Source organism: Chlorocebus sabaeus, chromosome 8 (assembly GCF_047675955.1).
Source record: "Chlorocebus sabaeus isolate Y175 chromosome 8, mChlSab1.0.hap1, whole genome shotgun sequence".
In the NCBI taxonomy this organism is placed as follows: Eukaryota; Metazoa; Chordata; class Mammalia; order Primates; family Cercopithecidae; genus Chlorocebus; species Chlorocebus sabaeus.
The window spans coordinates 136860026-136885002 of record NC_132911.1 but is presented as its reverse complement, the minus strand read 5'-3'; the positions used below and the strand labels follow the sequence as shown (position 1 = coordinate 136885002).

General features: G+C 47.1%; 1 protein-coding gene and 1 long non-coding RNA gene across 2 annotated transcripts in view; one reads left to right on the top strand and one right to left on the bottom strand.

The window, feature by feature from the left end:
• Positions 1–305: 305 nt before the first annotated feature.
• Positions 306–24977, bottom strand: part of TG (thyroglobulin) — a 273399-nt gene continuing 248727 nt past the window's right edge. Inside the window, exons 44-48 of the mRNA XM_008001584.3 lie at positions 24702–24883; positions 21613–21720; positions 3188–3322; positions 1533–1723; positions 306–525 (exon numbers count right to left, since the gene is read on the bottom strand). Of these exons, the coding sequence (XP_007999775.3) occupies positions 407–525; positions 1533–1723; positions 3188–3322; positions 21613–21720; positions 24702–24883 (735 nt within the window). The 3' untranslated portion in view covers positions 306–406. The remainder of the gene's footprint in view (positions 526–1532; positions 1724–3187; positions 3323–21612; positions 21721–24701; positions 24884–24977) is intronic.
• LOC119624859 (uncharacterized) lies at positions 8513–11889 on the top strand. The gene is made up of 4 exons (XR_005240931.2): positions 8513–9057; positions 9789–9936; positions 10016–10109; positions 11757–11889. It is a non-coding gene; the product is annotated as an uncharacterized lncRNA (long non-coding RNA).

Here is a 24977-nt window from a genome sequence, read left to right as displayed (position 1 = left end):
CTTCTACCTCCACTCTAGAACCCTTATGAGTGAGTCTTTTCTACTACTCAGGTGGGACTATGCCACCTGGGGCCTGCTCTTGATGGATCCCCATTTTTTGTGTCACTGTTTGCCCAGCATTCTCTCCTTTTAGAGGAGCAAAGTCCTTGTTTCCCCAGCACCCAGCACAGGGCCTGGTGCATAACAGATGCTCATAAACATTTGTTGAATGGAAACAGCAGCCTGGGATTGAAACCTTAGAAAGATATAGTTGGTGTTACCCATGAATTGCCTTGGATTCACAAATTAGAGTCAACAATGCTTCATTGCATGTAGATACTTTATTGAAGGTAAGTGGCTATTTTAGAGAAAAAGATGACCACAGTGGGCAGCCTTGGGTGGAGTTTTTGGGGAGCTCAGGGGCTGGTCACTTGCTGTAGCTCTTAGAGCCTGGTTCCTGGAGGCTTAGGAGATCTTCTCTCAGCCCAGATCCAGCCGTCAACTCTTCTTCTTCACTTTCTGCCGACTGCCCACCCTTGGCTCCATCTGAAACAGAGGGGCAAGGAAGGTTGGTCCAAGCCAGATTAGGACTTCTCTTCTCTGGTCCCTTCCTTTTGGTCCAAAGAGACCCCAGCCTCCAGTGGGCATTTCTTGCTAATGCCCTTTAGAGGGACCTTTCCACTGGTTGAGGTGCCAGATTCATCTCCTGGCTATAGGGACATGCTAAGGGTATGATGGTACTTGGGTTCATTGTCAGCAGACAGACGCTTGGCCTTGGAGCAGAGTTGAAAATCTAAACTATATGCTGGACAAGATCCCTTCCCTGTTTAACGGCCTACTCCCATTTCTCTGTACCTGAAAAACTCCTGTCATTCTAAAAACGACAGCCTAAGCATCACCTCTCCTGGGGACCCTTCCCAGAGCCTCCAGGGAGGAGTGAGTCCTCCCTCCTCTGGGCTCCCACTCACTCAGTCACAGGTTTCCATCATGGCCCCAGGAAAGCCGAGGGCCATCCCCTGGGTTGTGTCACTCATACCCGCTATTCCAAAGCTTCCCAAGGGCATTGTGTTTACTCTCTATTCCCAGTGTCTTCATTATGATTTATTTTCTCTCCTTAACATCTCTGCAACAGGAAGAGGTAGAAATGTTCACTTTTCCCCTGGCTAGAGTTACCTCCCCAAGATTTTCTATCTAGGCCTTCAAGGGATGTGAGGATGAGGTTCAAGACACTCCCTTCTCTTCCCATACCAATGTTCTAGGCTGGAAGCCTTGATGTTGGTTCACCACTCTACCCTCAACAGACCTTCTCTCCTAGTCACCCCACTGCCCTCTTCCTGTGCCTCTCTTGCCTCTCCTTCCAGGGCTACATCAGAACAGGAGGCCCTTGGCAACGTGGAGCTACCCAGACCATGAATAACTCATGGGAAGGGGCTGTGCCATTGGCACTGGTGACCCCTTGGCTCCAATGCACGCAGCGCAGGTCTCATGCAGCAAGCACAGCAGATGCTGAGATCAACACCCAGCCCCCTCTATGTGTCCCAGGGCTTTGCTACCTGCAGATGCCTTCAGAGATGAGATGTACTTGGACCAGAAGGAGCAATCAGCTTTCTTCAAGCCCTGTCGATTGGGGAGCAGTGCACTGAACTCCTTGTAGTTCTCTCCGCCAGCATGGGGTACAAAGTCAGGCCAGGGGGTTGCAAATGTGGGTACTTTCCGTGAGAACTCATAAGGGTAGTTGGGATTTCTAGGAAAATGAAAAGAAAGAAATATCCATGAGGGAAACTTGTCTTTCCTTTCATCACCTGAATTACTTCCCACTTGCACTTGGTATCTGAAGGACAATTCATGTATCTGTAGGTGTCAAGGCTGCATGTGAAGCCCCAGATCTGGCTTCTGGAGTTGTGATCTTGACTACGGCACTGCAAAGCTAGGCCATTTCTGGGAGAGGAAAGGTGTTGAGGTCATGACCTGGTAGCGTTATCCAGGACCTAGCGCTGCCCTTCTGTCTTTGTGAATGTTCAGGAGATCACTGTGCTCTTCTCTTTCTCAAAGTCCTCAGATCTAGACATCATAGCTAGCCTTTGGAATGTCCTTGTTTGTCCAAGGCATGGGCAGGAGGGTGAATCTTCAGGCCAGCTGCCCAAACTTGCTACCCAGTCCCATCTTCCGGCATGTCCTGCCATGTAGCCCAAACACCAGCTCTGCAACCACCTGATGTTTCCCAGATAAGGTGTGTCCTCTCATCCCTGCTGCATTTGCCCAGATCTCCTTTCCTGGAAGTGTCTTCTTCTCCTTTGCTTAAATATTCTATTTATCCCCCAAGGCCAGCTTAAATGTGACTTCCTCAGTGAAATATTTTCTAAAACCCTAATTAGAAGAAATATGTTTCTCTGTTCAACTCCCACAACAAACTGCATAAAGCTTTATTTTCTCCTGCTTTGAATCATGGTTCATTTTTATGTTTTCAGACTATCAGTAGCTGGTAGCTGGGTCATGACTTTCGCACCTTTTTATCTTTCCGGGGAACCTAGCACAGTTCTAGGTAATCAATTCACATCAGTTAAAAAGATAAAAGGAAACAGGTAAACTACCATGAAGAGGAAAGAGCAGGAACCAATTCTGCAGGTGGGGACAGCGAGTGTACTCCATTAGACTGGAGTAGAGGCAGACGAGGAAGAGGAAGAGCCTCAAGGTGAATAAAGGAGGGTCCTGAGCATTTCAACTGAAGCTGAAAACCCAAGGGACTGGTATTCCCCTCTGTGGAGAGACAGTGGCTCTCCTCCAAGTGGTTTGCCCTCTAGGGGACATTCGACATGCCTGGTTCTCAAAACTGGGCCTAGGTAGGCACCACTGGTATCTCGTGGGCATCTAGAGGCCAAGGATGCTGTTAAACATCCTACAATGCGGAGGACACAGCCAAGATTTATCCGGCCCCCAATGTCAATGGTGCTAAGGTTGAGAAACCCTGATCTGGAGTCATCAAATGTAGCTGGTATAATTAGAGCTTTTCTTCATGAAGATTAATGTATGCAAAAGCAGTTTTGGCTAGGAGAGGGTGACTGAGACAGGGAGGCCGGTGGCTGGTGATTATAATGTCTAGGGAGGAAAGGATGAGTCCATCGATGCAAATTGGGCCTTTGCATTCTGCTTGAAGGGAGGGGGAGGAAAAGCACAGTGACAGAATTCTGAACAAGTGGCCCCAAATTACCCTGATCTGATGAAGTGGGAAAAGTACTGCATGATTTTCAGCGACAGGCTCTTCTCCTCCAGAGAAAACTGCCCCTCGTAGGCTTGGTAGAAGGGAAGCCCAAAGGCAAACTGAACATCCGCCAGCAACTCCAGGCTGAGAAAACAGAGGAAAAGCAGCAGCAAAAGGTCAAGAAAAAGTAAACTACTCAAAAACACAAACAAACAAAAAACCAATATTTCTTCCAAAACTAAGACTTTCCCTTCTTTACATCATATTTAAGGTTTCTGTTTAGTGCTCAGTTGAGTGGAGACTTGGCTTGGCCTAAATTAAATCCAGTGACCCATTGGGGCAGATCCACAGCAGGTCTATTGGTTAAAGTGAGACCAACACTGAACACTTAAGTCTCTGGAAATAATGCCTGCGAGAAACATCCCAACACAATGATTTTTGGATCATATTCTAAGCATGATACTTATGTTATCACTGGATATTGATGTTCTTCTAGTCACTGAAAAAGCAATAATGAAAGTAGCTTGTATTTGAGCCCAATCCCTGCACTAGCCCTTGTTCATATACAACTCACACTCATGACTCTTCAAGGATGACACTTATCCATGAAACCCACCCCAGCACAGTACCTGGCAAATAGCAGTTGTTCAATAAATACATGCTAGACTGGATTAAATATCTAGGAAGCAGCAGCCAGCTGGGAATAATGACCTGGAAGCCAGTCCAGTGGTGTGAATGACCCGGGCTGGAGCTGGTGCTGAGGAGCCTGGTACACGGGCCCTGGAGTGAGCATTGGGAACCAGGGAGAGTGATAGAGTGGAAAAGCCAGAAAGGATTTCACTACTGCATAGTAAAGAATCGGGCTTTGCCTAAAGAGAGGTCTGGACTTTGCCCTCAACTTCTGGAAGGTGAGTCATACCTGTTAGGAGGAGGGAAGAGGCTGGCCACACTGGATCTTAGGGTGGATATGGCCCTACCTGACAGTCTGAGGGTGGGGACTGGCCATGCCAGAAAGAACAACCACGTGATTTAGCGTGGGAGCTTTGGGTCTCATGGTATCAGGCAACCTGTAAACTGAGAGGAATCACATGGCAATCGATCAATCAATCAATCGTGCCTATGTAATGGAACTCCAATAAATCTCTGAACACCAATGCTGGGGTGAGCCTCAGTGCAGAGGGTGATACGTCCTGACTCCACAGGGAGGGGACAATGGAGCTTCAAACCTGGAACCCTCCTGGGCTCTGTGCCTCTCTTCCATGGGCCGATTTTAATCTGTGTCCTTTCCCTGTAATAAATCATTGTGGTGAGTGTCACAGCTTTTAGCGAATTCTGAGTTTTTCCAGTGAATTATCTAGCCTCAGGGTGGTTTGGGGAACCCCTGAATTTTCAGCTGGCATCAGAGGGAGGGTGGTCTTGTGTGTAGACCATGCCCTCTAACCTTGTCATCGGCCCCATCTTATAGAAAAAGCCAGCCTCTAATTTTACAGACCAGGAAAATAAGGTCTCGAGCAGTTTCCTGACTTGTCCAGAGACACACACTAAGTGAATAGCAGTCAGATCAAAGCTGAGGTTTCCAGAATGCACGATGCTAACAAAAAGCACCAGGGCCCCAGGGATCCTATGCCTGGGTCCCGGCTCTTCCACCTTCAAGCTGAGTGATGTCTGGCAAATTTCTTGGCCTCCTTGATTCCCTACTTCCTCTTCTATGAAATGGGTGTATAACTCCGGTATCAGTCTGTTTTCACACTACTATAAAGAAATATCTGAGACTGGGTAATTTATAATGGAAAGAGGTTTAATTGACTCACAGTGACACATGGTTGAGGGGCCTCAGGAAACTTACCATCATGGCAGAAGGTGAGGGGGAAGAAGCACCTTCTTCACAAAGCGGCAGGAGAGAGAAGAGAGCAGGGGAAACCACCATTTACAAAACCATCAGCTCTCATGAGAACTCACTCACTATCCCAGAATATCATGGAGGAAACTGTTCTCATGATCCAATCACCTCCCTCTGGGTTCTTGTAATTATAACTGTGGGGATTACAGTTCGAGATGAGATTTGAGTGGGTCCACAGAGCCAAACCATATCAACTCCCTACCTCATAGTGCTACTGTGAAGATCAAAATAAAATGGTATATGGAGCATGTATTTAAAAGGGAAGTAAAATGTGGTCCAGTTCTTTCTCACCACATCAGTTCACCTCCTGATGCAATCAACTGTCTTTAAGTTCCTGGCACCAGCTCTGACCCAGCAGTTCTCATCCATGCTGGTACAACGGGCAGAGGTAGCCAGCAGACAGATGTTCTGGGAAATGACTAGAATGCAGTGGCTCCCAGATAAAGGCAATTTGTGCAGAGGTGAAATTCTATGAGGTGCAACGATTTGTGGATAGACAGTTTGACTCTGGCTAAGACTCAGAGAGATTTATTGTGATTATCCAAGAGGCTGGGGAAAGGGCCCCTCTAGCTCAGGGCTTTGAAGCAGAACACTTCAAGCAAAGAAAGCACCTTCTTATTGACCCTCTCCTTCTCAGGCTGGGGACTGTGGTGATAGCAGAGGTTCAGGGGTCCTTCCCTAACACTGAGGCCTGAGGGCCGGAGAGCCAGTATTCCTACCCTGGCCATAAGAATGATCACCAGGCATACATGGGACTGGCAGTAGGCCATAGAAAAACAGACATAAACTCATCACTCAGCTGAGACTCAGCTCTGAAACTTACAGCTTGTGTAACTTTGGAGGCGTCTTTTGACTTTTCTATGCATTGGTTTCCTCTACATAAACTACCAGATAGAATAAGCTATTGCATGTGGAAGCTCTGTCTAAAAGAAGTGTTTTTACAAATGCCTGCTATTATTATGATGAAGTTATTGTGTATCAGTATTGGGCCACTGCACTGGAAGGTGTCATCGAAGGAGTATGAAACCACGAGGACATACAGCATGATTAGGAAGAGAATAAGTCACCGAGCGCAGCATCTCTTTGCAACTATTCTCACATATTAGGGCCTTCTTAGAGAAGGAAGAAGGTTTCCTGTTTTTGAGAGGGGAGCAGGAAGTGGCAAGTGTCACTGAAATTTGTAGGATCCTGGGACCCAAAGAGCTAAGTCCCTTGGGCAATGTCAGCAATAACTGTGAGGAGCCCAGAAAAGAGTCGCAGATTCTGCAGTGGCCAAGGTGGCCTATTTTGCAGCCAGCTCTACCCAGTGTCTGCTTATAGCCACCAATTCCAGAGCACCTGGGCTGTGCCAGGCACCATGGTAGACCTTTGGCAGCTGTGATCTTCAACATTCAAGGGCTACTGGAAAAGTGAATGTTACCATCCACATACTTTCCAGGTGATAGATGAAGGCTCAGAAAGAGAAAATGACATGCCTGAGACACGGGACAGCCAGGGCTCAAACCCGAGTCTCCCAGGCCCCCAATCCCCTGCTCTGTGTAGTCTACCTGTGCAGAGGGGACTGAGGACCATTTAAAAGTAATCGCGATGTAAGTTGTTAGGAAAAGGATCACAAAACAAAAAATGCCAGGCAGAGAGAAGTTGTCATTACAATGACAATAGAAATAATCTCTCACATAAACCCAAAATTGGTAGTTTACAAATGGCATTCACCCTTATTATCTCACCCACCCTGTGAATAGGTTTTATTACTCCTTTCAACGGTGGAGGAAGCTTGGGCTCAAAGAGGCCATTTTCTTGCCGAGGCCCCGTAACTGTTTAGTGGTGACGCCAGGACTGAAGCCTCCGTCTGCAGATTTCACGGTCTGCTGTCCCTTTGCGTCTTGTGTGGGTTTTCTCATGGCCTCGTTGCTGGTCTTACTGAAGCTGTCTTGTTTTTCAATCACCACACTTCCTCCGTGGTGGCCACAGAGAAGCCAGGAGGCCCAGGGTTAATAGGGGCCCCCCTCCTCTTTCTTCCTCCAGTGATGTCTGGCCGATTTTCTCCCCATTGGGGCTTAATATTTCTCCTCACGGTGGGATGAAAGGTTCAACAGCCTGTTTCTCAGGAGGCCCTTCTGGAAAACTGGCTGTATTTAGTTCTCTATTGCTGCCTTCAGAACTTACCACAGACTCAGTGGCTTAAAACAACACAAATTACTATCTGACAGCGTCTGGAGTTCAGAAATCCAGGATGGGTCTTAGTGGACTAAAACCAAACGGTGCGTGGGCTGCGTTCCTTCTGAAAGTCCTGGGGAGAATACGTCTCTTGACCATTCAGGTTTGTGGCAGGATTCAGTTCCTTGAGGTAGAGGACGCAGATCCCCATTTTCCTGCTGGCTACAAACTGAGGACCACCCCCAGTCACTAGAGGCTGTCCATCAGAACCGCCCTTCTCCACCCTCAGAGTGGCCGAGCCCTTCTTATGCTGCATTTCTTTGGAACGCTCCCCTGCTTAGAGCACTCGTGTGATTAAATCAAGCTTACCAGGATAAGCTCCCATCTCAAGGTCTTGAACCTTAATCACACCTGCAAAGTTCCTTTGCCATGGAAGGTAACATATTCACAGGTTTCAGGGTTTAGGACTTGGACATTTTGACGGGGCATAACTGCTACCACAATAGCCTGATCTACTGTTTCCTCCAGAGGAAGCTGCATTCCAAGTGTTCTAGTGAACAGAAATAAACTTTCAAGGCCAGAGCGCTCTGTTGAAACCCCAGCTCAGTCACTGACTAGTGTGCAATCTTGGACAAGCTGTCTAATGTCTCCGGGTCTCAGTGTCCTCCTCTGTAAAATGGTGACACAATTATGCTTACCCTGAACGAGGTTTAGCAATAAAATATTTTTAATCTCTCTGACCTAGTTTCTGGCTCATACACTCATTTCCTTTTTGATTAACTGACAGAGACATCTGAAAGCTTAAGAGTGGGAGTCTTTAACTTGTGGGAGCCTGGGGAGGTCCCATTGTTGGGTTTTGGAGATCCACAAGTTCCCTAAAATTACACATAAAATGCTGTGAAGTGTATGGGTGCATCTTTCTTGAGAAATGTTTCATATTCTCCATCACATTCTCAAGAAAGTCATGAGCTGATATTCAATAATCAGCTGGGCGTGATGGCTTTATGGCTATAATCCCAGGACTTTGGGAGGCCAAGGCAGGTGGATTGATTGAGCTCAGTAGTTCAAGACCAGCCTGGGGAACATGACAACATCCCATCTTTACAAAAAATACAAAAATTAGCTGGACATGCTGCCGTGTGCTTATAGTCCCAGCTGCTTGGGGGTCTGAGGCAGGAGGATCACTTGAGCCCAGGAGGTCGAGGCTGCAGTGAGCCACGATTGATTGATCGTACCACTGCACTCCAGCCTGGGTGACAAAGTGATACTCTGTTTCAAAAAAAGAAAAACGTTTAATAATCGACTCTCTGGGGGAAAGGAAATCTTATGTGTGATATTCGCCAATTTTTACAGTGTAAACACTCCCACCTTAGCCAATTCCAAAATGATGTCATTGAGCATGACGCTGGGAAGCAATGTGTACCACTGGCTCTCATGAACTTGCATGAGCCGGCTCCGGGCCACCACTGCCTGCGACCTTAGAAAGGCCACAGAGCACTGCTTTGGGGGGAAGGTCTGGCATTCCAGCCCATCCCATCTGTTTAATTTGAGAGCCTGTTGTGTATGAGGATTTCTGCTTTGTTTTTCCTTAGCAGAGCTGATCTTTATCAGGATGCAGGAGTTATTTTGAGCGGTTTAAGGGACATCTGGAGGAGGCACAAACAGTGGAGCCTCTGAAGAGGGAATCTGGGATCCGAGGATCAAGTCCTTGGTGAATCTGGGCACTGGTTGGGGATTCTGGGACCCTCTGGAGGAAGAAAAGGGGATTTGGATTCAGCAGCAGCAGAGGAAGACCCGGAAGAACATGCCAGGGTCTGACAAGGTAAAAGGAGAGACTCAACTGAGTGTCCCTGGTGCTCGCAGCCTAGGGGTAGGCAGTTCATGTGTGCTGATGTGGCTTCTTTGCTCTGTGCTGTGTCTGATCACTGATAAATCATAGGCCCAAACCCGTGGCAGCTGTGTCAGTATATGGTCAGCCTGGAGGCATTTAGCTGTCACTTGTCTTCTGCTGTTTTTGGTAAGCACATTGCAGTGGAACTTGCCCCTTGTCTGACAGCTGCTCATCCTACGCCCAGGCCAGATCTGAATCTTCTCCTTGTCACCTCCGAGAAGCAGATTTTGGGCCTGGGAAAGCTACCTGCCCAAGCTGGGCAAGCTCTGTTCAAGTCCCACTTCCACTGCTGAATCTCTGAGCCTTGGTTTTCCTATCAGTAAAATGGGTCAATCATCTCCATTCAGCCACCCACATGGTATTACTGGATGCTCATAGATCCAGTGGGTGTAATTTCCTTTAAAAACTGTAAGCTGCCATCCAAGGAAGAGTTAAGGTGGCTGAAGTTGATAAAGTTACATTTAACCAGACTGTGGAAAGAACTGACCAGCCACAGAGCTCGGCGGATGACTCTGTGTGTGTGTGTGTGTGTGTGTGTGTGTGTGTGTGTGTGTGTGTGTGCATACTTTTGTGTTTCAGTTTCAGGATTTGAATGCCGTCCAGTGAGGACGGTGGCAAATTAGAACAGGGGTGTCGGGACTAAGACCCTACTTGGCCCACAGTTGCCGAATGCCTGCTGTGCAGTGTCCTCTGGATGGATGCTGAGGCTCAAAAGGTGGACATTGTGTTGAGGAGCTCACATTCTAACAGAGAAGTGCGACCAACCACTGCTTTTCAAAAACAAAATGTTGTATGTTGTACAATAGAAAGGTAGGTATCTGTCAAGTGACAGAATTACTTACCAAGTACCATAAGAAGAGAGAGAGAAATGAAATATCATTTATTCCAGGCAAGAAAATGCAGAAGAGTTTATGGAAAGTGAGAGAGAGGAAGCTGCGGTGGACTTGTGCTTGACAGATGAGTAGGGTTAGTGAATGGACAAGGTGAGGAAGGGCATGTGGGTAGCAACTCAGCACTTGTGCTGTCATGGAGCAGGATCTGCACTCTGTATGGAGCAAGGAATGACAAGGGGTGTGACTGAGCATAAGGTGAGCCAGGGCAGGTGGGGGCTGGTGCAGGTGGCAGAAAACAGTCCTCAAGGCGCTAGCCTCACAGGTCCTGCTGAGAAGTGCAATTGGAACTTTTTCTAGTCCAGAAAAATCCAAAGTCTGAAAACCACTAAACTGCATGCTTGCTAAGGTCCACTGGGCTCTCATTCTTTGAAAGCTGTGACAGCCTAGACCAGAAGAATTGATGGTCATGTTTTAAAGGGGCTGGGAACCCTGGAGGTTTCTTAAGCAAATGAGTTGTAAGTTGCATTTCTTTTAGAAGGATTACTAGAGGTGTGTGGGAAGAAAGACAAGAACTGAGAAATCCTAGGGTCACTGCAACTGTCCAGAAAAGACAGAACCTTTTCACATAACGTCCCCAAGCTTACCTGTCTGCCATACTGCTCATCATTAATCCTGCTGGTGCTGCTGAGGACCTGCAGGGAGGCTAAGCCTGCATCCTAGCGAGCCAAAAGCCTCATTTCAGAGATGATCCATGGTGCAAGTTCCTGACTTGAGCTCAGCTTCCAGGATCAGAAGCCATAGTCCATGAAGGTTTGGGTTTATCAGGAAACAGAATGATGGAGGTACATCCATCCAAAGAGATGCACCTGGCAGTGGATTCAGCTGGGGAGGTGGGCTGAGCCTGGGTTCCCCTTATGATGAGGTGAGGGTGTGAGGAAGGATCTCCCTTGACAGAAATAAGACACTGTTTTGCATGGCAGAAGCCGTTCTGCTGATAATGGTGTGAAGAGGCTTGTGCTGGAGATGGCACAGCACGGATGGGCATCACTGCCCATCTGAATGGACTGATTTGAGAGTCTGTGCTTGCAGGGATTTCAGTCCCTCCTGCTCTGTCTGCCTGCAGGAAGTCTGTTGACCTCATCCCCATAAAATATACTCCCTTTTTTATCCCCAGCCAGCATCTCTCGATAGCTTCCTCCAAAGGAAATTAGGGAACAGGGAGGAATGAAAGTCCTTTTGCTTCCCAGGAATTTTTTTTTTTTTTTTTTTTTTTTTTTTTTTTTTTGAGAAGCTGATGAAGTGTTAAGTAACTTATGACTAGACACTTATAAGTGTGCCTCTCTTTGGGTAAATCTAATACGCAAAAGTTCAGATTCTGCATGTGAATTAATCAGGAAGTAATTATTTGCTTTACAAATGGCTTGTGTTTTACAAGAGAATTTGCTATGCAATCCCTTAAAAATAAGCTCCCTAAGGCACACTAAATAGTGTAGTCCCACCCCAGGCCCCAAAGGAGATATTTGCAGTAGTCCCTTAACTTCCTAAAGCTCAGCAGAGCGGTATGATATATTGTTTCACAGTAGAGTCACAGCTTTCAACTAACTTGCTAGATTAACCTGAACATTTTATTCCCTCCATAAAGTATGATAACTGTTGCCCAGAAAAAAATGAATTTTCCAGGCCCCAAACATGCATTCTCACTAACTGTGTTGTGTACTTACCAAGACCCAACTGTTTAAGTCATTGTATTTGTCATTGTGATTTTATATTTAATTGAATTTATTGAATACCATACAGATACTCCACTTTCATGGATCCCAGACTGGAAATAATAGATCATGCACTACGTTTATGGTTTTGCAAGAAGTCCAAAGGCAGAACTCCAAACAGCATTTTCCAGCTTAACCCTCTGATCCTGCACCAAAAGAATGGCCAGGGGATGCAGATTTATGTGTTTAAAGTTAAAATAAAATATTTAAGGCATCACACCTATCTTATGCATTTTTCACAAGTTCTCTTTTTAATCAACTTTTCTGAGTAACTGACCATCACATTAGATAACAGGGTTGATACTGTACCTTCTATTATTTTAAAAAAAAGATAATTGATGTTTCAGTGAGCCATTCTGGATATGAATGAAAAGACCATTGTGCATTATATATGTTTTCTTAAAAATCTGCAATGCCTTCTCATCACACTCAGATAAAATACTATCTCTCTGCTAGCCACAGTTTACAAACTCCTATGTGAACTACAAGACCCATTTTTTTTTTCCCTCTGCACCTTCAACCACTCTCCTCTTCTTCAACAGGCTCCAATTCAAGTGCCACAATTTAAGCGTCCTAGCACACACTCAGCCTCATGATGAATTTCCATGGAAACTATGAACTCCACAGCTGGCCCGGCCCCCAGGCATCTTAAGATGAGAGGCTTCCACATCCTCTCTGAAGTGGCTACAGCTCCTCATGCAATGTTTGGTACCAGAAACCACTTCAGTTGTGGTTGCTTTCTTCCAAGGACCTCTTGATCTCCAATTTGGATTCTTCCAGCATAATACAAGAAGCAGCATTAGTAATGCTCAGTTCCCTGGCCTTCTTCTTTATCCTCAAATATGCCAAGCCCTTTCCAACCTTAGGGCCTTGGCCTTTGATGATCTTTCTTTTGGGATTTCTCACTTCCACGTGAAGATCACACACCTTCTTATTTCTCGGTTCTCGGCTCAAATGTCACCTTTACACAAGGTTCTTTTCTTATTACTCACCACGGCACCCTAGTGGATCTCCTTCCTAGTGCTGTTGTCTGAACATATGCTGTATATTGATGTGTGTATTGTCTATTCTTTCCACACTATTCCTAGATACCCATCAGCCCACCCGCAACTACAGTCTTTGTCCCAAGAGGCAGCTCTTCTCTGCCTTGCAGCTTTCTCATTTCTAGGACCTGGAAGGGGATCTGCAGCATAGACGGCGTTAGGTAAATCTCTGTCAAATCAATGTTGAAGAAGATATATAGTGCAAACCCTATTATGTCAAGGAGTTGGAGTGATCGGTTTCAGAAAATGATTTATTTTCATCTACACTGGGAAATAATCCCACAGGATGTTAGCCAGGCTGATGGATTCAGTTCAATAATCTATCCACTTCATATTTTCTTTGGTTTGTGAATTCCAACAAACTCACCAAGACAGTCAACTAAAAAGATAATATTTTGAATCTGGAATGTTAAAAGCCTCTGGAATGCACAGTAGTGTCTAGAATGCAAGTGTAGTGGTGTACAAAATGCCTTGAGTCTAGAATTTACAGCTTTGTTTTCCAGGGTTGGGACAACTTATCAAGGAGGAACATTATTGCCTCTTTAGTCATTTTGAATGTTTTGTTTTTCTCTCTCAGAGACTTAGTTTTCCTAAAAGGAAAATAACCCTAGCTCCCTAACATTGAACATCTGCAATGAGCCAGATGTTTAATGTACATGATCTTGAATATTCATACTATGAAGTAGATATAGCCATACCTATTTTATAGGTGAGGAAATTGAGGTAAAGGGATTTGTTTAAATGCAAACAGCTAATAAATGGTAGATATGGGATTAGAACTCTAGTTGTTTTACTCTCAAAGGATGTGCTGTTTCACTAGATTGGGTTGTCTCTGCCAAAATGAAAGACCAGTCTAACATTCTCTAAGAAGCATGAGTAGATGTTTAATCCCAAGAGCCATACTCTTCCATTTAAAGAAAAGTCAAATGTGGTCTTATTGAAACATCTTCCACACCACCGGGATGTAGGAATGACATCCCAGCACCCTGGAGGCCAAGGCCTTCAGAAGAAAGACCCAGCACACAATTCAAGTGCCATAGCACACACTCAGCCTTATGATGAATTTCCATGGAAACCATGAACTCCACAGCTGGCCCAGCCCCCAGGCATCTTAAGATGAGAGGCTTCCACATCCCCTCTGAAGTGGCTACAGTTCCTCATGCAATATCTGGTACCAGAAACCACTTCAGTTGTGGCTGCTTTCTTCCAAGGACCTGTTGATCTCCAATTTGGATTCTTCCAGCATAATACATGAAGCAGCATTAGTAATGCTTACCTAATCAGTGTTCACTCTCTGCCAGGCAGTTAGGCCCATAGGCGAGGCTGTTTGTGTGCCTTGTCTTCCTTAGTCCTGACATACTTCATAGTAAGCATAAGTACTATTACTAGCTCCACTGCATAGATGAGGAAACCAACACTTAAAGAGGCACACAGAAAATGGCAGAGCCCTCGAAAGACAGGAAACAGCAGAGAACAAACCGGTGCTCTTTTCTACACTTGCTGGGGCCCAGAGCACAGACCAGGGCTGGGAGTGCAGTCCCCAAACCTGGCCACAGGGTCTGAGTCCGTTGCTCATGAGCAGCAGAGGACACAGATGGGACTCTTTCTGGGAATGATACCTGGACCTTTAAAGGCCAGCGTGTCTTTGAAAGGGGCTGCTTAGAGAGGAGGACATCACCGGTGAGTCAGAGAGATGGAAATACCAGAGATGGGCCGGGAGGGAAGGGTCCCAGCAGAATAAGCAGGTGGCACCTTGAGAGGTACCTGGGCAAGTGACAGGAGGCATTAGAGAGAACGCACGAGGCATTAGAGAGAATGCCCAGGCCCTCAGACCTGGGAGAGACAGCAGGCCAGAGCCCCACTGCATGTGAACCGGGAGGCCTGCCGGCCTCTAGGTCAGCTTTGTTACAAAGAATCACTGAAGTCACCCCTGTTTCTCTGGCACACTCCATCTGCTTGAGGGGGTTCCATGGGGCCAGGGACAGCATCCTGGCCAGGGCCATCCTGCATTGATTCGGGGGCAGTGTGTGGGAGAGGGGCTGCTGTTTGCTTTCAGGTACTGTTAGTAATAACTTCAGTTCTAATAGATTCCAGCAGTAGTTCTCGACCAGCAAGGATTGTGTCCCCAGGGAACATCTGACAATGTCTGGAGGCATTTGTGGTTGGCACAGCTTAGAGGGACTGGGGCTGCTGGTATCAGGTGGGTAGAAGCCAGGGGTGCTTCTAAACATCCTTCAATGCACAGCACAGCCTCCCACAACAAAGGGTTATCTGGCCTCAAATATCAACAGTGCCCAAGTTGAGAAGCCCTGGATTACAGGCTTCACTGGCAACCCCACTTCCTCAAACAGAGGGCTCCAGGGACAGACCATGGGAGAAACTGGCTCAAAGCTTCGCCAGTGAGCAGAGATGAACAGGAGAAAGCTGGTGAGTTTTTTCTCTCATCAGCAACCTTGGAAATCAAAGCTGCCAGGTATTGTACACACAGACACACATACATGCATACACTCACACGCAGACACATTCAGACACACAATCCAGATGCCAGCCTGGGCTAAACACCATGCAGGCAGTGTCCCCAAATTCTCCCATAGCCCTATAGAACAGGACCTGTTACTCTCTCCAGATATAGGTGAGGCTACATGGAAGCTCAGAGAGGTTAAGTGACTTGCCCAAGGCCACACAGCTGGTATGTGGACTTGGCCATTGTAGGCACTCAATAAGATTTAGGATGAAGTGGGAGCAATTGAAAGAAAGCTGGAGAGAGGGCAGGGAACAGGACATGGGTCCAGACTGCCACTCACTGGCTCGGGGACGGGGAAATAATCTGCTCACATCCCTGGGCTTTTGTTTCTTTACAAGTAAAATAAAGGAGCTAGACGGTCTCATCTTCTATATTCTTTGATTCTTTGAATCTGAATCTGAATCTGAAACTGGAACCTTCTCCTCACACTAGAGATTTTGATTTCCCTGTCTCCTCTCCATCTGTTATACCTATTCTTTCCCTATAGAAGTTTGCCCTCAATTTCAGGAATGAAAATCTCATCTATAATCCAGGTACACAGTAAGAAAATCACACTATTCTGTGATCAGTTTACAATAGTCTATAAGAAAGCAATAATTCATTGTATTTTTTTCACTAGCTGTTGCCAGGAAAGCTAATATATGCTAACAGAAATGGAGGTATGAGACAGATGGCTGAAAATGTAACACACGTATATTTTAAGTATGTAGATTTGAGCCAGAAATAAAATGAGAGATGTGACAGTGCCAGGGCAGAGAGAGAGAGAGAGAAAGAGAGATGTCTTTTTGGGACAATAAGATAAACTTGCCAAAAATCAAATCAGTTAGTTTCTGTGAGTCATTCATTGATGCAATTATCTACTACATAGATGGCACCATATGTGATGGTGATGGAGAGAGGAGACATCTACACAGGGGGTTGTCAAGAATGCATTCTGATGGCCAAGAAGAACAGAATATTCTTATCACTATTTGCCTGTCTCTGTTTTATGTAAAATTAATGATTGTCACAACCTTTGAGATGGGTCCTATTATTATACCCATTTGCCACATGAAGAAATTGAGTCACCAAAGAGGTTACATGACTTGCCTTAGGTCACTGAGCTGATAAGACTCAAGGATATGTTTTTTACCAAAATAATAGATGCCAGCATCTCTGCTTTTGACCAGGGCATTATTCTGCCTCCACAAGAATAGGAATACTGCTACTATAAAATGTTTCAGTGGATCTGCGTGTCTCTTTCCTCCAAAAGTGATAGAACTGAGGACTAAACGATGCCTTTGGGTGACTGGATCCAGTAGTTTTTCATACTTTCTAAATTGAATAACCTTGAAATGTTACTCAAAGCTCAGTCTCTGACATAAGGAGAAAGGGGCTGGGAGGCTCAGACCTGCCCCCTCCTCACAGAGGCTCAGGATCCAGGCTCCCTAGAACCCAGTGAAGAATCAGTGCTTTAGACCTCTCCGGCCTCCCTACTCCCACTTCACAGGTGGCAAAACTGAGCCCCATGGAGCCTAAAAACTAAAGTAGAAAGGACTCATTCCTGACCATCTATCCTTCAGTATGATTTCCTGAGAACCTACTAGGTCCTCATCTGTGCCAGGAGGGTCACTGGGCTCTGAGGTGTGGAGAGCCATGGAGCCATGGGAGGCAGTTATGAGGGTCTCTACATGAACATGGCTTGGTTTCATGGGAGGTTCCCGGGGTCAGCACAGTGCAACCCTGTCTCTAGGGACATGAGGACATTACCTAGTAACAGAGAAACCCACACTGGCCGTGGAAGACTGAGGTTGTGATTCTACTCTGTTAGAATTGCTCCTCTGAGGACCACCCCAATCCCAGGTCCAAAATAGACCACTTTGGACCATTGCCACTCAAAAGCCTGCTTAGCAGACTCAGTTATTTTAGAGAAAGGCAATGTTATGGATTGAACTGTGTCTCCCTCAAAAAGATATGTTGGGGTCTTTACCCCCAGTACCCCAGAATGGGACCTTATTTAGAGATAGGATCTTTATAGAGGTCATCAAGTAAAATTGAGGTCATTAGTGTTGGCCCTAACCAACATGGATGGTGGGGACCTTGGGTTCAGAGGCTGACAGGCACGAAGGAAGATGATGTGAAGAAATACCAGATGAAGAACACAGACATCTATGAGCCAAGAATCGCCTTAGGCCACCAGGGGCTAAAAGAGAGGCCGGAACGCATCCTTCCCTAGTGCCTACAGAGGTGCTCCTGTTGACACCTTGAATTCATCCTTGTGGCTTCCAGAACTTGAGACAATACATTTCTATTGCTCTAAGCTGCTTTGGTGGCACTTTGTTACAGCAGCCTATGAAAGTGATCCGGGTAGGGTCCAAGTACTATTGATTCAGACAACAATGATATGAATGTTTTCATTTTGTTTTGCTTTTATTGCTTTCACCCTCATGTAGAAGACTTACTTCTTATTTTTTGCCACTGTAAATTCTGGGGTCCAACAGTATGTGCATATTTGTAAGGCTTTTAATGAACTTGCTGTGGGAGAGTTACACCTTTCACTGTAATCTCTGCCTTACATGTGAGGAAGGCAGAGAATCGGACAAAAGAGTCTGATGGAGGGTAGATTCTTGAGAGCCCTGGTGAGGAGGTCACTGCCAAGGCTGATTCTAGGAACCATTTCCCATGCTGGGCCTCCCTCGCCATGGGTGGCCATAGACCACTGGATTAGGAGGGCACCTTCATCTCCGCCCAAACCACATGGCTCTCGTCATCATTCCTTCTCTCCCTCAATGCCTCCTTCCCGGAATCCTGGCCTGCCACTTATTTTTCTTCTTGCAACCTGGAGGCCGTTGCTTGAATCTGTAGGTCAGGCTGAAATTATAGTTCTAAGCAGAGAGACTGCGTGTTGGAGCGGAAAGAGTTCTGAGGCGCAGAGAAGCCGCGGGTGGGTTACTGCTCTCTAACTAACCAGCTGCTTGTCCTCGAGGGAATTGTGTTGAACTCCTTGAACCTCAGACTCGGCTATGCTCTGAATATTTACGTCCCTCCAGAATTCATAGGCTGAAATGGAATCCCCAGTGTGTTCGTATTAAGAGACAGGGCCTTTGGGGAGTAACTAGGTCATGGGGGTGGAGCCTTATGGATGGAGTTAGCGCTCTCATAAAAGAGACCTTAGGGAACATGTTTGTTCCTTTTGCCATGAGAGAATGCAGAAAGAAGGCACCACCTGTGAAGCAGACAGCGAGCCCCCGACTAGACACCAAATCTTCCCATGCCTTGATCTTGGACTTCCAGTCTCCAGAACTGTGAGCAATAAGTTTATGCTGTTTATAAATTACCCCAGCTAAGGCATATTTACTATGGCAGGCTGAATAGACTAAGACACACTTCATACCTGTAAAACAGAGGTAATCATTTCAACCCTGCAGAGCTCACAAGGATTCTGGACATTTTTTTGTGGCGTGTTATAAAAACAGAAGAATCTGTTTGGAGAAAGCAGGTGAATGATGGGTGCTCCGGGGAAACGAGAACACCTTGGGGACTGCATGAGTTTCCTGCAGCTGCTGTAGCAAATCACCATAAACTTACTGGTTCAAAACCATCAAAACTTTTTTTTCTCTCATAGTTCTGAAGGCCAGAAGCCCAACACCAGTTTGACTGAGCCAAAACCAAGGTGACAGCAGGGCCACCGTCCCTCCCCGTGCTCTCCCAGTTTCTGGCTGCTACTGGCATTCCTTCCCTGTGGCCACATCGCTCCAGTCTCTGACTCTGTGGTCACATTGCCTCTGTCTTCTGTAGACAGCACTTCTCCCTCTGGCTCTCACCTATAAGGATGCTTATGATGGCATTCAGGGCCCTCCCAGGGTAATCCAGGATTCTCTCCCCATGCCAACATCCTTAACTAAATCACATCTGCCCAGGTTCTGTTTCCTTATAAAGAAATATTCCAGGTTCCAGGGATTGGGTCCTGAGATCTTTTGGGGGCCACTATTCAGCTAAGGTATTTTACTATGGCAGCTCAAACAGACTGAGACACACTTCCTCTGTAAAATCGAGGTGACCATTTCAACGCTGCAAAATTGGGCTCTGAACTTTTTTTGTGAAGTGCTTTAAAAATGCAAGAGTCTGGGCCAAGTGCGGTGGCTCATGCCTGTAATCCCAGCACTCTGAGAAGCTGAGGTGGGTCAATTACTTGAGGTCAAGAATTCGAGACCAGCCTGGTCAACATGGTGAAACCCCATCTCTACTAAAAATACAAAAATTAGCCGGGAGTCATGGTGTGTGCCTGTAATCCCAGTTATTGGGAGGCTGAGGTGGGAGAATTGCTTGAATCTGGGAGGTGGAGGTTGCAGTGAGCTGAGATTGCGCCACTGCATTCCAGCCTGGGCAACAGAGGGAGATCCCGTAAAAAAAAAAAAAAAAAAAAAGAGACTGTTTGGAGAAAGCAGGTAACTAATGAGTGCTTAGGAGAAATGAGAATGTCCTTTCTTTCCTCTAGTGGCAGTGAGGCCACTTGGAGAGTAAGTATTACTGGGGAATGGGAGGAAGGTGGCCAAATCACTGGCCATGTCCATTACAGGGCAGGTAATAAAGTAGTCCCTGGTGAAAGAAGGACATGGGGAGGAGTCAATCTTCAGGTGGCCATTATTCAGCCTACTCTAGGGGTGTTGCTAATTATAAAGATAAATGATGCGTGTTTATAAGAATTCCCTTGCCTTGCTAAGTAACACAGGGTAAAGCCCTGTTATGGGTTGGATAACTTATGTTCCAGACACTGTTAACGCCAACCCTAAGAGGAAAAATTATTAGCCTTATTTTGTAGGTAAGGATATTGAAGATCAGAGAGACAAAGAAAACTACCTATGATGGCACAGCAGGTAGGTGGTATGGCTGGACCCCCACCTCTAAAGCTGCAGTCCTTTCACCCAGCTCCCTGTTGCCCATAAAACAGACCAGGGGGCAGGGCACGGTGGCTCACATCTGTAATCCCAGCACTTTGGGAGGCCTACACGGGTGGATCACGAGGTCAGGAGATGGAGACCATCCCAGCTAACACGGTGAAACCCCGTCTCTACTAAAAACACACACGCAAAAATTAGCCAGGCGTGGTGGCGGGCACCTGTGGTCCTAGCTACTCAGGAGGCTGAGGCAAGAGAATGGCATGAACCTGGGAGGCGGAGCTTGCAGTGAGCCAAGATTGCACCACTGCACTCCAGACTGGGTGACAGAGCGAGACTCCATCTCAAAAAAAAAAAAAATAGACCATGGATGTGAGCGATGAATGTTCTTGACCCCAGATGACAGGCTTTGCTCCCATTCATATATAAAATAAAACAATAATCGTCTGGCATCTTTTGGAGACATGTGTTCCTGATGATCTGTTACCTGTGAATGCTTATGGGAGGCTGAGCACAAGGACACCACTACTTTCCTGCCCCTAGAGGAGTAGATCGTCTTGCCAAAGGCACCTCACTGTGATCTGATGTGGTTTAATGCACGAAGTCACTGCCTCAGTGGGAAGGGTTCTGGGGTTTCCCCACATGGATGAATGGCTCAGGACTGTAAGCTCATGGGGCAGTAGAACAGACAGCCCCATAGACCTCCCTTCAAACTGCCGGTCATCCAAGTCCCCAGCTACCCTCTTTGCATTGTTCTTTCACTCCGAAGCCGAGATCACGTGCGTCCCTGTCACTTAGTCTCTCTGCTTCCTTTGTTCAGCTACTGGAGTTACGAAACCCAAAACTTTCTTTACTTCTTCTTTTTAAAATCTTTTCCTTGGCTTCTGGGAAACTCAAGGCTAAATTCTAAGCTCATTGCTTGGCCCTTCCTTTATGGTTGGTTTTCTTTCACTTGTACCTTATTTCTCTTTCTCATTTTGATGACTTCATTGCACCTGATATTTTATTCTAAGGGAGCTGGAACCTATTCTGGAAGTAAGAATGATATATAAATCAAGCACGAATACAACTTTCCTTTGGTTGAAAAAAAAGCCTTTTTATACTTTGGAAAGCCATTTGTCTTAAGCTAGTGCTCAGTTTCTAGAGGAGTAAATACATAGAGTAAATGAAAAAGCCTTTCCTCTCCAGTCAAATTAATCAATTAATAACTAACATTGCAAGTCCAAAGTGTGTCGTCATCATTTGCACAGCCTTTCACATCATTTGTTTTAACTTTCCCCACCAACAAGACAGTGAGATGAAGTGGCTAATACAATTATTTCTATTTCTCAGATGAGGAAACTGAGGCTTAGAGAGGTTAGGTGGTGTGTTCCATGTCATTGAACTGGGACTTGTCTTTTGGTTTTACCTTCCTTTCTCTGCTTCCCTGCAGCATCTTACCTGTCACGGCCGTAGCTTTCGGGAGCATGGTACATGAAGACATTTCCTCGGGCCCTCTTTGCCCAGGCACTGGCCATGTCAATTATAGGGCAGATGATAAAGTAGTCCCTGGTGAAAGGAGAACATGGGGGGAGTCTTGTTAATCATGGCTCTGTGGGCAATGGTGCCTGGAAAGGGCTTCTCCCAGCAAGGTGTTGCCTTGGCCCCCAAAATCCCCCTGCCCAGGCCTACAAGAACACCTTCTTCCCATTCCCCAGCAGTGCTCTCCAAGTGGCTCCACTGCCACACTGATGGGAGAGCCAGGGTATGGTAGGTACACAGTGTCCTCTGGTAGGTCATGGGCTCAAAAACTGGTGCCCATGCTGACGTATTTTAGGCGTCAAAAATCCCATGAAATAAACATCTTCCTAGGACATCAATTTCACTTAAAGATGAGGAAGCAAAACATTTTATAGTAACATAAGTGCAATACACAGTGGAGTTAAATGCAATATACTGTGGAATGGAACATAAAATCATTGTGCATTTTAAAAGAAGTCAGAGCCCCCAAAGATAGCTTAGGCACGTGGTACCCTTAGCTCAGCCCAGTGGCTCTCAGCAGGCGGGATTTTGCCACCTCCATCTCTACCTCCCCTAGAGAACCCTTTGGCAATGCCTGGAGACATTCCTGCTTGTCACAACTGGGAATGGAAAGGGTTGTACTGGCATCTAGTGTGTGGGGGTCAGGATGGTGCTGAACATCCTGCAGTGGAAAGGGGAACCCCACGAGAAAGAAAGATCCAGTCCAAAATGTCCAGATGAGGAGGCTCAGAAACCTCCCTAAGTTATGTACTTGCTTCACCTTTGAAGGTAGCACAAATCAATTTCAGAAGCAGCAGCTTACAAGAGTGGGGCCCTGCGTGTGCTGACGCACAGGCTGTGTGCTTAGAGAGTCGGTCCCCGCCAGGCAAGAGTCAGACAGACCTTGGTGACCCTGGGCCACCAGGTTTTCAATTCCATCTCCTTTATGGAGTAAAGGTGAGATACTCAGTAGTTCTTTTATCTCCTTGAATCTCTGTCATCCCAGCTGAGAAGTGGGGCCAAGGGTCCCTACCTGGAAGAGGTTTTGTAATGACCAAGTTTAGTAGCACCCATGGGAGTCCCTTAGCAAAATGGGTGCCCGTCTTCCTTTCCTGGTCATTGGGATAAAAGCCTTTGGTGAGTCTGCTGGGTGCTAGAGTCTTCCCAGGTGAGGCTCTGTAGTTGGGTGGGGCACTGTGGGCACCTTGGGGGCAGATGAAGCCAACTGCGATTCCTCCCGTGCACCTTGAGGCATTGTAAGCAGGACAGGGACAGGATCAAACCTATGGGAAGCATCACAGGCTGGCAGGCCTGGGGTGGGACACTGCCCAGTAAACTGCCAAGGAGACAGGGCCAGGGCCTGAGTCTGTGCCAGAGAGAAGGAGGACCTGAGCTAAGGTTGAGCTGGAGTTCGTCTTCCGAGTGGGGCTTCCCTTGGTGATGCTGCCTTCTCTCAGTCTCAGCTCTTACCCCAGCACGCAGGTTGTCCTTAAGGTCAGATAAGGCAAAATTAAGGCAAGAACCTAGCCCTGAGCTTTCTCTGCAATGCGATCTAGCCCAGTCCTGACTTGATTATAAGCCTCTCAGGGTCAGGGACTGGACATCTGTGAGTTCTTATGGTCCAGTCCAGGGCAAGGCCTCCCAAAATAGCTGCTAGCTATTTCATCTAAAGTGGTGATCTCCACTAGAGGGAAAATTAAAGCCTTTTAGTCCCCAAGATGCAAGTGGGTGGCACAGTTTTATTCTGAGCCAGTGACCCTCCAATTGGAAACCTCAGGCTCCTGAGTGGAGAGACCAAGCAGGGCAGTGGGTCTCCAACACCTTCCAGCCCATCCCTTCCCAACAGGCTCCAGTTCAGCAAAGGATGCTGAGCCTTGACACTGGCTCTGTCCCCAGGGACAACAAGCAAATGGTCAGTGTGGGCCTCCCAGAAGGAGAGAGAAAAGGAGGCACAGAATGCTGAAAGCACTTGCATCCCACCCATTCTTCCCACTGGGAGCAGGGAGCCCTCAGGAAACCAAGACTCATCGCCTGTGAGGGGACTCATAGGTGACCTGAGAGCTGGAGTCCCCACTGTGTTCTCATCCTAGGGGGCTCAGAAGGAAGAAAGGACTGGAGCCCTGGTTATTTCCTTATTTCTATTCAAAAATCATTTCTTGTGCATCTGCCGTGCATTTCTGTAAAAGTTCTCAGCCTCAGTGAGCTAATGCAGTACTAGGAGAGGGAGGCGGTCTGTCCTGACAACCTCCGGGGCAGGGAGCATGCTGCAAGAGAGGGACCCTGGGGACAGCAGGGCCTGGGGGCCGCGGTCTTTTGCCATCTTGGGGTGGGGGTTTGGGCAGCCATCCCCAAATGAGAGAAGCTTGAGCGTGAATGGGGAAAAGGCATGTAAGCAGTGGATACAAGAAACAGCCAGCCCCAGAGAGAGGGAGCAGGGCTGTCAGAGCTTGGGCTGTTCCTGTTCGGGGAGTGGCATCAGCCACAAAACCTCCCCGCCTCCAGGCCTCTGCTTCCCTTGTGCCAGGTGAGCCTGGGCTGCAGGGTGGAATCAGCTGAGGGAGCTTTGAAAAATGCTGCCCCACTATGGGCCCTGTGTGTCACCTACCCTTTAAATGCCCCCATGTGTGCTTGATGGGCAGCCAAGACTGGGGGCACTGGGCTCAGTGAATGCAAGGCCAGGAGTGTGGAAGGCTGTCCTGAGCACTCGCTGAGCAGCTGCATCAGGTGGAGCGTGCACCAGGTACCTCTCGCAAGTGCTTCGTCTCTGCCCTCTGACAGCTCCCTCGTGGTCTAGGAAGAGCTGGAGTCACCGCTCATTTCTCCCACTGGCCTGGGGTTTCCGGGCAGCAGGGTCCATCCCACATGTCCCCCAGGGCTGCCCCTCAGCAGGGAAGCTCCCCATGTTGTAGGCTGAATGAATGATGCAGAGGAAACCGCAATCACTAAGCCACATTCATGACCTGAACATCAACTGGGTCCACTCCAGTACATAGCAGTAGGAATCTGCACCCTCCTGCAGCTTAGCTTACCGGGTGGCATTCTCCAGGGCCCGGGAGAAGGAGGCGTAGTCGTCCGTGGAGTGCTCCAGAGAGTAATACCACGTAGCAGCAGCCTCGACGCGGGCATCTGAGTCCTCGCCGCCCAGGGAATTCTGCAGCGCCTGGTAAAAGGCTGTTTTGCTACTGGTCCGGCCTTGACTTTCCTCAAATTGCTAGAAAAAAGAAAAAAGATATGAAATTCCCCAGCTGGATTCTGAAAGGTCCAAGTCAGTGTCCCTCAAACTGTTGCTCTAGAATTTTCTCTCT